The sequence below is a fragment of the Mirounga angustirostris genome, unplaced genomic scaffold, assembly GCF_029215605.1.
Source record: "Mirounga angustirostris isolate CCGP_5_RB_7025 unplaced genomic scaffold, mMirAng1.0.hap1 SCAF_13, whole genome shotgun sequence".
In the NCBI taxonomy this organism is placed as follows: domain Eukaryota; kingdom Metazoa; phylum Chordata; class Mammalia; order Carnivora; family Phocidae; genus Mirounga; species Mirounga angustirostris.
This window is the reverse complement of record NW_026991721.1, coordinates 78,810,100-78,823,858: the sequence shown is the minus strand read 5'-3', so window position 1 is coordinate 78,823,858 and position 13,759 is coordinate 78,810,100. Positions and strand designations below refer to the sequence as shown.

The 13,759-nt window shown below is 34.6% G+C and overlaps 1 protein-coding gene across 8 annotated transcripts in view; it reads right to left on the bottom strand.

Annotated features, from left to right (window-relative positions):
* ARHGAP42 (Rho GTPase activating protein 42) overlaps positions 1–13,759 on the bottom strand; it is a 319,552-nt gene that overhangs the window by 93,879 nt on the left and 211,914 nt on the right. For all 8 annotated transcript variants that reach the window (XM_064577200.1, XM_064577196.1, XM_064577197.1 and 5 more), the window contains 2 exons: positions 2,758–2,862; positions 445–574 (listed from right to left, as the gene is read on the bottom strand). In XM_064577200.1, the coding sequence (XP_064433270.1) occupies positions 445–574; positions 2,758–2,862 (235 nt within the window). The remainder of the gene's footprint in view (positions 1–444; positions 575–2,757; positions 2,863–13,759) is intronic.

Genomic DNA, 13,759 nt, shown 5'->3' with positions numbered 1-13,759 from the left:
AAGTAAAAAGTGCCAATTTGACATTACATAGTTGCCAGTTTTACTCCTGAAAATGGGATGAAGCACAGAATTTAATGAAATAATGCTGTAGGAAGAGAAAGTATTATCATAGTCACCAGGATGATTCATACTGATAAAGGCTTTGAATTTCAATTTTCCATGAAAGTTCAAATTGAGATTAGCTATTACAATGAAATTCTAAAACTGAACTCATGTTACCGTATCATCAGTGAAGGTTGTAAGTTCCAAGTTCAATAATATGCCAACTTGGAGATCCTGATGGCGAAATGTGGAAAAGCTTCCTCACTTTGATGGAGGTAGTGGGAGAGCAGACTAAATATGATAAAGCTGTAAGGAATTGCAGTCTTCCTATTTGAAGGAAAAAACACTAACCAAGTCAAATGTTAATCATAAGACTCATTAAGTTATGTCTTTGTGACTCACGTTTCTCCTGGACATAAAGGTAGCCTTCCATTGTCCACTGGCTGGGTGGTCTGTAATCTTGGTTGGCAGATTTCATTCTTTGCATCAACCGCTCTACCTCTTGTCGAGTACTTTCAAAATTATTCCTTGTCTTAAGTAAATAGAAACAACAATTTCATTCATTGTTTCCTACCAGTTTTGAGGAACTTCCAGTCTAAAGTTTCAAAACGGCAAGTGGTGCAAAAGGATAACCTTGATTCTCTCAGCACTACTCACCACATCCGGGACCTTACACATTGAGTCCTATGGTCTGATTTTGAATTGCTTTAGTGAAACATGAACGTGCACAGTGAAACACCACCTTCTGTGGTATGCGTATGTGTATACTTTATTCCTATTTCCTACTCTAACATTATTACTTAGGGGACAAATCATAACATTTATAAACATAATATTTATGAAATAGAGTTTTATATTCACTAATACCTAACGTAAAAAAGCAGATATATAGGGACTTATATTTCTTTCTTTTTTTCTCTGTGAATTGTTTTTTTTTATTTTTTAATTTTATTATGTTATCTTAATCACCATACATTACATCATTAGTTTTTGATATAGGGTTCCATGATTCATTGTTTGCGTATTTCTTTTGGGGGGTAAAGACAAAATAAATTCACATACTTTTATGTGGCACTTAGCAAAAAAAAAAGTTTAACACCCATATTCTTAAAACCTTTTAGAAGAAATATCATTTAGTTTGGTTTCCAGAAATAGTTATCATGAGTTTAGTGTATAAATTAACTCATAAAAATGAATGGGTTTGCTAGTTCTAACTTCTATTACAAAAAATAGTTTACTCACATTACAGCAAGTTTACTTAAGGTAAGATATAGAAAGCATAAGGCTTTTCTCGATCTCTTTTGCATTCCAGCCACATTATTTCAGCAATTTGTTTGAAAGCAAGCAATACGTTTGGAAACAAAAATCACCACCACCCAACTCTAAAATTTGTTATGGCCCGTAATAAAAGAACTGAATCCCGAAGTAAGTTAGGAAAATTTTCCTAATTGCCACTTTTGCTACTTCTTAAGCTTTTTTTTCCCCCCAATTCTTTTAAACATAAGGATCATAAATTTTCCAATTCCTTACATTCCTGTCTTGTTCTCGAACTTCAGGAATCTTAATATAATTATAATTCATATGGAAATAAATCATAAAAATATTTTGGCCTTTATAATTTTCCCTTTTAATATTTACTAAAAAGGTCCAAATGCATTCCATATTGAAAAACAATTGAATGACTTACATGTGAAACCAATTCTGCTAGAAAATCTAGATTAAATAAAAAGCTAAAACCCAAAACACAAGTAGAATAAATCCAATTGCCTATTTCTTATGGGACACTCCAACCCCATAGTTCCGTTTACTGAACATCTCCACAATGGCAAGAATCAGAGAAGCAGTGAAAGATAAGCTTTTTATAGAAAATTAAGTGAAGGCTTTCCAGTTAATTTACTTTGGCTGTTGAGCACTAGATTATTTTGGCCATTGAGCACTGGTTATTCAAAAATAACTTCATTTATACAAAATTCTCAACAAATAGAACTTTCTTATTTATCAGGTTTGATAATGCAGGAATGGACTGGGTAAGTTGTGTGTTTGTGTGTGTGTGTGTGTAATGTAAGTGATGCTTAGCATCTGCAAATCTGAATTTGTATAACTATGAAATGAGATACAAAAAGGATTAGATAACTTTACAAAATAAACCCTAACAGAAACAGATAGGATGTTTACAGATAATTCTCAATTAAGCTTTAAAACAGTTACTATGAATGCTTAAAAACCACATTTAAATTATTAGAAAATAAAAAATATCATATATATTATATACAATTTCAGAGAGGAAAGAAAAGGACATTCCTTCAGTGCTCAAATACAACCTTTTCATTCCTTCAGTGCTCAAATACAACCTTTTCATTTCAAAAATATAGAAATGTTACCCTTTCAGAAAATAAGACTTGCCTAAGGTAACCCAGTAAAATAATGAGAACATTGGATAAAGGCAAAAGTTCCCAACCTTCGAAGTATCTATTATCTATACCTCTGTAATATTTATTTTTATAAAACTTGCTAGCATAAGTTTTTCTAACATATGATTAGCTCCTTCTTGGTATACTTTCAACCAGCATAGAAAAAAGTGTTTTAATAAATTTTTTAAATGACTTTTCTAAATTAGATAAATTTTTAAAACACTCCAAGGTTTCGCTTGGTTATAGTTTCTCTGTCACCATCTGATTCACTAAGGAGAAGCAGTGAGAATAGGTATAGTCTTACGTTCTGTAAGTTGAACTGAAGCTGTTGCTTATATGGTGCAAATTCCTGGGCGAGTTCGTATCCCTCATGGTAAAAAGTAAATAAACCCTGAAGGAATGACAAAAGCTGCAAAAATAGAGAAATGAAAGAAACCATGAAAATGTGTTTTAAAAAAGAATGATCATCAAACATAATAAAGTGGGAAATTATATCTCATTCTAAATCCTCAAGCTAATAAATTTTCAACCCCTTTGTTTGGCAAAGCAGACACTTGAGTTATGAATGTGAAATAAACCACAAAAGCTAATTTTTACTTCCTTAGGGACAGTTGTTAATATTAACTATTCTACTATTCAAATGCATTGAAGAAATACCCAGGAGAGACCATTAATAGGGATAAAGACCCAAAGTGACATGGGTGCTACACCAGAAGAGATTCTAATCCAAACAGAGAGATAAAACATGTGTAGATGTGAGGAAGACTAAACCAGTAAATTAGAGATAAGGAGTACCCAAGGGAAGGAGTAAGAATTTGGCCAGATAAAATTAAGAAAAGTATCACAAGGTGGCAGTACTGATTCAGGTATTAAATAGACAACCTTTTAGCAAATAGTGGGAAGAACTAAGAACAGGAAAGAGCTGAGCAAAAACTTGGAACTGGATACAGATTTTTCACATAAAGAGTTGGAATAAAATTCTCTTTAGGAAACCACAATGTCTATTAGCCTTCTAATCCCAAACTCATATATGCATATTTATTATGGTCTTATTCATAAAGCAAGAATGGATCTCCATGAACTTACAGGACACAGTTGTTTATATAAATTATAACTGAAAAATAATTATTTTTTTCATTTAATTCATTGGCATTTTTATTACAAACTTGTGTACCAATTTGATCTCTTCCTACAATAAAGTTAGAAAATACTTTCCAGAAATGGCTATTTTTTTTTAATTCAAATAGTGTATTATGTCTGTAAGCTATTATTTTAAACTAAGGAAGAAACACAATTTGAAATTTTTATAAGTGAATAAATCTCCCACAATTTTCTCTGTCTGGGAAAATAGGCGGATTCAGCTAAGCACCAAATGGTATGTGTGTTATGATTTCCAACAGATAAATACTGGTTCTATCTGAAGACAACGACCTAATGCTTTTCCTCTATAGTGAGTCAACTTCTTACAAAGTTATGTTCATGTCAGAAAACACATACTTTCAAGTTGGTTTTAAATTGTTACATTTTAAAGACTTTCCTTCTCTTATTCAACAATTCCTGGTATGTCAAAATATATTGTTTTCCAATTTTAGAATTATTTTACACTGTCAATTTTACATCCACTGATAATTATTATTATCAAAACTACTCAATAGATTATCCTTTACTAAAATGATGCTACAATATATCTATTGAATTATCCAGTAATTTAAGATACATAGTCTGCACATATTGTGGTCTCATTAAAAAGAACTATACCTTTTAATTAATTGAGATTTGGATATACAGATTTAGAAGTTTTCAGAAACAAGTAAGAAAATACTTCTGAAATATATAGACAACACTAGTCTTTGAAATATCCAAATAATAGTTTATGAAGTTGTTTGAAGGATTATTTCAGTTTTAATGAATGTCTATAACTGATCCTCAGTTAAACTGTGTTGTTATTAACTAGATATCATAAAAGGAAGATGTTATTCTAATATGCTCAGTATACAGGATTTAATTAAACTTATAAAGAAAAGCTTTAAGAATATCTGTAGTAAGTCTTCCTGTAAAACATCAAATTCCCCAAGATCTGCCTAAATAAATAAATCTACTGGCATCTTATAACAGAATTCAGATTCACTCAGTAGCAGACAATGCATGCTGAGCACCTACTAGGGAAAGAACAATTTTGAGAGAAGTACAGAGAAATTACCTACAAAGAACAACCCACCTTTTCCTTCGTTCTACATCCAGTTTGGAAGCAACTTTTGTGAAAGTTTAAAAAAAAGACAGCATGTATGAAATAACTGCCTCTAGATGGCAGTAAAGTAAAACTTTTTTAGGTTTGAAGCTCTGCTAGTTCATTTTATCCTCAACAGATTCCATGATGTTAAATTAAGGTAACTTAATAGGACAGCCTGAAAATCTTTAAGAATTGCATTTCCTACCTGTCATTTTCTTTGTTCAATCTGCCTGAGTGAGTGGAGCAGGTGGAAAGACTACTGTCTCAGCTTACCTTAAGGTAAACCTGACCTTTTAAAATAATAATAACAACTACTAAAAACTACTGAAAAGACAAATTAGGCTTTAATATTAAATCACTTTGGGGCGCCTGGGTGGCTCAGTCGGTTAAGCGTCTGCCTTCAGCTCAGATCATGATCCTGGGGTCCTGGGATGGAGTCCTGCATCAGGCTCCCTGCTCCATGGGGAGTGTGCTTCTCCCTCTTCCCCCTCCTCCAGCCAGTGTGCTCACGCTAGTGCTCTCTCTCAAATAAATAAATAAGGACCCCAGGATCATGACAGATGCTTAACCAACCGAGCCACCCAGGCAACCCAAAAATATTAAATCATTTTTATCATCAGCAAAAGCTGATATAGCACTTTATTATTCCCAAGGGTTTTAGAATCAAATTACTATTTGTCATTCCAATAATCCGACCAAATATAAACATTGATACTACATTTATAGATAATCATTTAGCAAAATCAACTACAAGACAGCAAAGGAAAAAAAAACATTCATAATTCCCCAGCCCATTCATTAATCACCAAGTTTCTTATAGCCCCACAGTTACCAGTGATACTGTGAATGGCAGAAAAAAGTAAGAAAAGGAGCTGGGGGCTAGCATGAGAGTGAGGGGAAAAACTCTGAAACAACTGATGCAGTAATTCTAGGACTGTTGCTCAAAATGAGCAGAAGAACTGGGATATAAAGGCTTTTATAATGGTATGATTCATTCCTGTCTCCTAAGAAATTAAGCACTGAAAATCTTAGGGAATCCACTACCAAAACTACTAGAACTGATAAACAAGTTCAGCAATGCTGCAGGATACAAAATGAAGACACAAAAGTCAACTTTATTTCTATATACTTGGAATGAACAATCTGAAAATGAAATTAATTCCATTTATAATAGTTTCAAAAGAATTAAATACTGAGGAATAATTTTTAAGTACAAAATTTATAACTTGAAAAGTACAAAACACTGCTTAAGGAATTGAAGAAAGTTTAAATAAAAGGAAAATACTTCATGTTCTTGAATTAGAAGACCTAACACTGTTAAGATGGCAATACTGCCCAAAATGATGTGCAGATTCAATGCAATCCCTGTGAGAAGCCCAGCTGACTTCTTTATGATAACTGACATGCTGATGCTAAAATTCATATGGAATTGCAAGGGACCCAGACCACCAAAACAATCTTGAAAAAGGAGAACCAAGTATTTAGACTCACACTTTTCCATTTCAGTACTCAATACAAAGCAGTGGTAATCAACACAACGTGATACTGCACCAAGTATAGACATTAAATCAATGTCTAAGAATTGAGAATCTAGAAATAAGCCCACATACCTATGACCAACTTACTTTCAACAAGGGCACCCAGACCATACAATGGGTAAAGAATAGTCTTTTCAACAAGTGATTCTTGGACCACTAGATAACCATATGCAAAAGAATAAAGTTGTAACCCTACTTCACACCATAGACAAAATTAACTAAAGATAAGTGAATTGTATGGTTATGTTGAATTACACCCCAATAAGACTGCTCGGGGGAGACGAACCATGAGAGACGATGAACTCTGAGAAACAAACTGAGGGTTTTAGAGGGGAGAGGGGTGAGGGATGGGTTAGCCTGGTGATGGGTATTAAAGAGGGCACATTCTGCATGGAGCACTGGGTGTTATGCACAAACAATGAATCATGGAACACTACATCTAAAACTAATGATGTAATGCATGGTGATTAACATAACATAATAAAAAAAAGAAAATAGTAGGAAGGGAAAAATGAAGGGGGGAAATAGGACGGGGAGACGAACCATGAGAGACAATGGACTCTGAGAAACAAACTGAAGGTTCTAGAGGCGAGGTGGGTGGGGGCATGGGTTAGCCTGGTGATGGGTATTAAAGAGGGCACGTTCTGCATGGTGCACTGGGTATTACACGCAAACAATGAATCATGGAACACTACATCTAAAATTAATGATGTAATGTATGGGGATTAACATAACAATAAAAAATTTTTAAAAAAGAAACTGTATTAAAGAGGGCACGTTCTGCAAGGAGCACTGGGTGTTATACGCAAACAATGAATCATGGATCACTATACCAAAAACTAATGATGTAATGTATGGTGATTAACATAACAATAAAAAATTTTAAAAAAAGAAACTGTAGGGACAACAAGAAATAAAACATAAAAGTTTTCTGTGAAGCTATAGGATTTATATTTTGTTATCCTCCATTTGTATTTTTGGCGTAATGTAGTAAGAAATTTCTGGTTGACTGAATTCAATTTTCATCCTAATATTCTGATATTATGTAGGCACAGTTTAAAAAATCCACTGAAAACAATACTAAATATATCTTTAAAAAGCAAAAAAATATATATACATACTTCACATACACAGAGTACTATAATTCATTGAAGGAAATCCAAATCTCACGTAATACCTCTACATTTGGCCACTGGAACCTTTAGGAAGACTGGAAACATAAGGCAAAGGCAAGGCATCAATTTTCATCCAGTACAAGTGTGCAGCCTGAGTTAAACCTGTACTGTTTGCTGTTCCTTACCTGGAGGAAACTTAGAGATAAATATCTTAGCTGACAGCCTCGAAATAACTATTGAATGCTTTAAGTTTAATGCACAGATATCCAGAGCAATTTATTGAATGGAAATGAAAGAGTAGAAAAATATAATCAAATAAATGAGAAAACTGAAGAAAAGAGAGCCAAAGATGAAAAGCAGCCTGGGGAGACAATTTTTAAAGAGGATGATGAAAGAAAGAACAAATGAATGAATGGACAGACATGGGCATAGATTCAATTAATTAAAAAAAAAAAAGGCAAAACTTTTTGAAATCATGGCATTAGCAGTCAAGAATCTGTGGAGTTCCTGAAGGCAAATTTCCAAGATTTGAAGGGAATGGAATTCAGATGAAGTGGCTGGAGGTAAACTTGTGTGGTAAACAGAACAACAAAGAACTGTAGCCAACCAGGTGATTAAAGAAGATGGCTAACAGACACATGAAAAGATGCTCAACATCACTCATCATCAGGGAAATGCAAATCAAAACTACAATTAGGTATCACCTTGCACCTGTCAGAAAGGCTAAAATTAACAACAAAGGAAACGACTGGTGTTGGCGAGGATGAGGAGAAAGGGGAACCCTCTTGCAGTGTTGGTGGGAATGCAAACTGGTGCAGCCACTCTAGAAAACAGTATGCAGGTTCCTCAAAAAGTTAAAAATAGATCTACTCTATGACCCAGCAATTGCACTACTAGGTATTTCCCAAAGGATACAAAAATACTGATTCGAAGGGATATATGCCATCCAATGTTTACAGCAGCATTATGAACAATGGCCAAATTATGGAAAGAGCCCAAATGTCCATATGTCCATTGATTGATGAATGGATAAAGAATCACAAATTGAGATTTTGTATATATGTATGTGTGTGTATGTGTGTGTACGTGTGTGTGCGCATGCACACGTGAGCATATATATTCATCAGCCATCAAAAAGAATGAACTCTTGCCATTTGCAATGATGTGGACAGAGCTAGAGAGTATTTTGCTAAGGAAAATAAGAGAAATATAATTTCACTCATATGTGGAATTTAAGAAACAAATGAACATAGGGTGAACAAAAAAAGAGAGAGGCAAACCATTAGACAGACACTTAACTATAGAGAACAAACTGAGAGTTGCTGGGGGTGGGGATGGGTTGGATGGGTGATGGGTATTGGGGAGGGCAGTTGTGGTGGTAGGCACTGGGTGTTGTGTGGGGTGATGGATCAATGGGCTCTGCACCTGACACTAGTATTGCACTGTATGTCGAATAACTACAACTTAAATAAAACCTTGAAACTACAAAAAATAAATAGTCCAACAGAAGCTACATTTAGATAACGTCTTTACACGACTGATTTCTAACACAAAGTACAAGGGGACGAGTCAACCAAACCAATGCAATGAATTTTTCTTACTTTTCCAAAATTCTATTCACTATCTAATTGCTTTTGCAAATTTCAGATTTTCAGTAACAGCAGCTAGAACTAAATCCAAGGACCAAAACAGATTTTAAGATGTATGATCTAAGGACAACTTTATTGTTTCATTTTTATAGGATGACTGTATTTAGGTTTTCAGTAGGACAGAAACTGAGCCTTTAGTCCTACAGAGTTTTGGGGAAAAAAAATGACATTGTCTTATTTGCTCACTTTAACTTATCCTAAATTAAATTTTCTATATTAAAGCTAATGAATCATACTGAAAAAGAACACAAAAGGTTTAACTTTCAAGACCTGACTTTAACTTAGCAAGTTTATTGAGAGTCTCAAAATTATTCAAACTTTAGACAACCCAAAAAGTATTTTCTAATATGCTTCATGATATAATAAGCTAAAAAGCTAACGCATATTAAGCAGATTAAATGAAATTTTCCTTAGCAAGAGATTTAAAATTAAATTTAACAGACTAAGGGCAGAGTGTCAAAAACAGTATGTTTTAGTTTACATATAATGGTTTATTTTCATTTTTCATATTAATTTTAAAACATAATACAAAAAGACTAAAATGAAGTCTAAAGAGAATACTCTAATAAGAACATGCTCTTGCAGTATTTATTTATTTCTTTAAATATTTTTACTTATTTGACAGAGAGAGACACAGCAAGAGAGGGAACACAAGCAGGGGGAGTGGGAGAGTTCGGAGAAGCAGGCTTCCCGCGGAGCAGGGAGCCCGATGTGGGGCTTGATCCCAGGACTCTGGGAGCAGGGCCTGAGCTGTTACAGTATTTAGATGTTTTAAAGCATGTTAAAATTAAAAATGTGTTTCTGAAACAGGTATATCTGGCTTTGAAGCCATAATTCATCGCTATTGTTTTCGTATCGAGTGCTAACAGTCAATGTGAGAGCTCAATATCAACTGATATCTTACTGATGCTAATGATGCACCAGGCACTTGCTGTGTGTTACCTGCATTGGATGAGCCTCAGCACAATCCTGGGAACTACAGTTTTTACTCCCAATTTACAGATAAAAACCTAAGGCACACAGAGTTTGAAAACCAAGCCAGATTTGCACAGCTATAAGACTAGAGCCAAATTCTATCTTACTACCTCTCAGGCATTATATTTGTCTGTCACTACACGAAAAAGGGTGTGTCAACTGTAGCCTGGGTGGGGAGGGGACAATTTTTTAAAAAGGATGATTAAAAAAAGGATGGAAGAATGAATAAACGGACAGATAGGTGCACTGACTCAAGCACCTTTACCAAAATAAAGGTCATCCTCATATTTTCTTCTAATTTTAAGGAATTAAAATAACTTTACAATACAATTTTCTGTAGTCATCCATTTTATTTGGTCAGAGCAAGTATCAAGGAAGGACTAATTGTTATAATCAGGTGGCCACTGAGACAGTACATGGTACTATACAGGACTTCACCTTTGGGGTCTGGATTCCTGGGTCTCCCTCTCCTTACGTTTGTGATCTCAAGCAACTAACCATCTTCCTGTGACTTAACTTCCTCATCTGGACATATAACAACTACCTAATAATAAAGCAAATGGGCCATGTGAGATAACACAGAGAAAACACATGACACAGTAGTTGCTCACGAAACATTAGTTCCAGCTAAGTATGCAAAAGAATGTAATCAAAAGATACACAAACTGCAGCTGAATGAACCATGAGGGAGTTAAGCCATAAAAAGTTTCTCTGGGGGCGCCTGGGTGGCTCAGTTGGTTAAGCGACTGCCTTCGGCTCAGGTCATGATCCTGGAGTCCCGGGATCAAGTCCCGCATCGGGCTCCCTGCTCGGCAGGGAGCCTGCTTCTCCCTCTGACCCTCCCCCCTCTCATGTGCTCTCTCTCTCTCTCATTCTCTCTGTCTCAAATAAATAAATAAAATCTTTAAAAAAAAAAAAAAAAAAAAAAAAAAAGTTTCTCTGGGTTCTGAGCCACAAACTTTCATGTACCATAATGTATTTCAAATACACAGGGCTCAACTCTCTTAGGTAAGCTGTTCATGAAGCTTTTTCTTCCAACCTCTCAAAATTCTCATAAGCTCCAAGCAACTCTGAGAAGTCGCCGGATCAAGAGTCAGGAGATGGGGTTTTTCCCTCTCTGATCTTTTCCTCCCATTCTAGACCTGAACTCATATACCTTGTTGGCAAATCTGAAAGGATGAAGTCTAGCATTGTTTGACAGAAACATAATGTGAGTAAATGCAAACCAATGTGAAATTTTAAATTTTCTAGTAGCCAGATAAAAAAAAATTAAAGCAAGTGAAATTTAACATTTTACTTAACACGATTTATCTAAAATATTATCATTTCAGTACTTAAGCAATATAAAAGAGGTTTTGAGATATTTTACATATTTTTTGTACTAAAACTCTGCAATCTAGTATGTGTTTTACATTTACTGCCCATCTTAATCTAGACTATCATTTTGAGTGCTCAACAGCCATACATGGTTAGGTAGCCATACCTAAAGAGCTATCATACTGGATAGTGTAGGTCTAGAGATCAGTTAACTATCTCTTTCTATATAAGATATGATCAATGGGGGGAAAGGCCATTAAATCTATATATCTAATGGAGAACTAAGTTTAAAAACCAGATTTTCTGTATCTTTTAAAAACAATTACATAGTTTTATAAAAAAAAATACAAATGTCCCCCATTCTTCTATGTATTAGAACTGGCTTTTCCTTGAAATAATGACACTGTAGGAATATTTATTTCTAATAGAGCAATATCCTCTTACCCAAGGTTTTCCTTTCTGTGGTTCAGTGACCCACAGTCAACCACGGTGTGAAAGCAGATCATCTTCCTTCTGACATATTAGGTCAATAGCAGCCTAACAATAACAATATACTGACAATGCCTACATTATTCATCTCACTTCATCTCATCATATAGGCATTTCATCATCTCACATCACAAGAAGGGTGAGTACAGTAAGATATTCTGAGAGAGAGACCACATTCAGATAACTTTTATGAGAGTATATTATTATAATCATTTTATTACTAGTTATTACTGTTAATCTTTTACTGTGCCTGATTTATAAATTAAACTTTATCATAGGTATGTATGTATGTACAGAAAAAAAACATAGTATATATAGGGGCAAGACAAGTTGGTTTCAGGCATCCACTGGGGGTCTTGGAACATATACCTATGGATAAGATAGGTGTACTATTGTACCTCCTGAATATTCTGTAGAAATTTTAAGGCAAGTAGTAAGATCTTGACATTAATTGAAACAATGTAAAATTATCTCAAATATATCAACATTCTTACTTTAGGATATTTAGTGCCAACTATCATTCCCTACTTATAGTTTCTATTCTACTCTGTATCTTACAATCTATAGAAGATAGATCCCATCCTTGGGGCATTTTGCTTTACTCTAATATTTATTTGTTAAATAAATATGGGCCAAAACTAGAGTAGACTACTAGATTTCTGCAATATGAAACAATAATGCAACAGGAATTAGATTTTCTGTAGAACAAAAAGGGTAAAAACATTAAAGTTTTCCTAATTTATTTTTATGTTTATAGCTCCTGGGAACTTTGTTTTTGAAATTTAAAAAAAATTACTCAAAATTAATTTGTAAATACATAACCTAAAGAGCAGCATGCCCATGTTTCATTGTTTCCATGCCCATTCTTCTCATTACTGCAAAGAAAATTAAATAGAACCCCGTGGATGAAGCTGTGTGGCTAGAAATGAGAACAAGACTAAACTGATAGCACTATTTTGGTTTGGCCAGACATCCCAGTAAGATGATATTTTGAAGAAATATTTTGGAAGAAGAAAATATTTTGGAAGAAGGACAAATTTAACATCAGTTTTGATTGTGGTGTCACAAAAAAGGCATGCATTACAGAAGATTTATCAGACCATCCCAGTTTGGGATATGGTAGAGGGAAGGAAGAAAACACATTACAACTGAAGCACAGTTTCCACCTCTCTACACGTATTACCAAAGGAATTTACAAATTCTTATCATTCCATCAGTCACCTGTAAGCAAACAATTTTACAGTCTTCTCCTTATATAGATGATGTCATCTGACAGAATGGTCTAGTTCACTGTTCCCAGACAGGATACACTATAAAAGAGGCATTAACAGGGTAATAGACTACCCACATGTCCCTCTCCAGACCTGTCATTCCCCAGGGGAGAGAAAGAGAGAGGGGTGGTATTACAGGTGTGAAAGGGTCATTCCAGGTGCAAGGAAGAAAAACAACATAGCAGATGAACATAGTATCTGAAAAGAATGGGAGCAGGTAAGAAAGAAGTATGAAAAAATACCATCAGATATAATGGGCATACACCACAAGTTTAGTGTCAAGAAGAGCTAAAATTCAGAAATCCCAAGAAACAGGTCCTAAGGAGGAAGTTTGTCAGCAAGTAGAGAGGCTTCAAAAAACCATGGTAGGATTCAGAGGCAGGACTTCGTCAATGAGAAGGGGAAAGGAATTTTAAGTACTGGTCATCTTCCTAGACTGGGGGTTGTTAGGCTGCCTAGTTCTCAATGAGCCACAGATAAGTTTCAGAAGACCCCTAACTCATATAAAATTTAATGAGATCCGTCAAACATCTACTAAATAAGAGGCTACTAACTCATTCTAAGGAATTTAAGGGCTTACCTGTTTGGCAAACAGAACTTGTAGTTAAGACTGTTATCCCAAATAAAAAGTAAAAATTAAATCCCTGAGCCTGCATTGTGGTCTCCAGTTCCTTAAATTTGTCTAGCTGAAGCGTTAGACTTGCCAAGTGCCCAGTTTATAG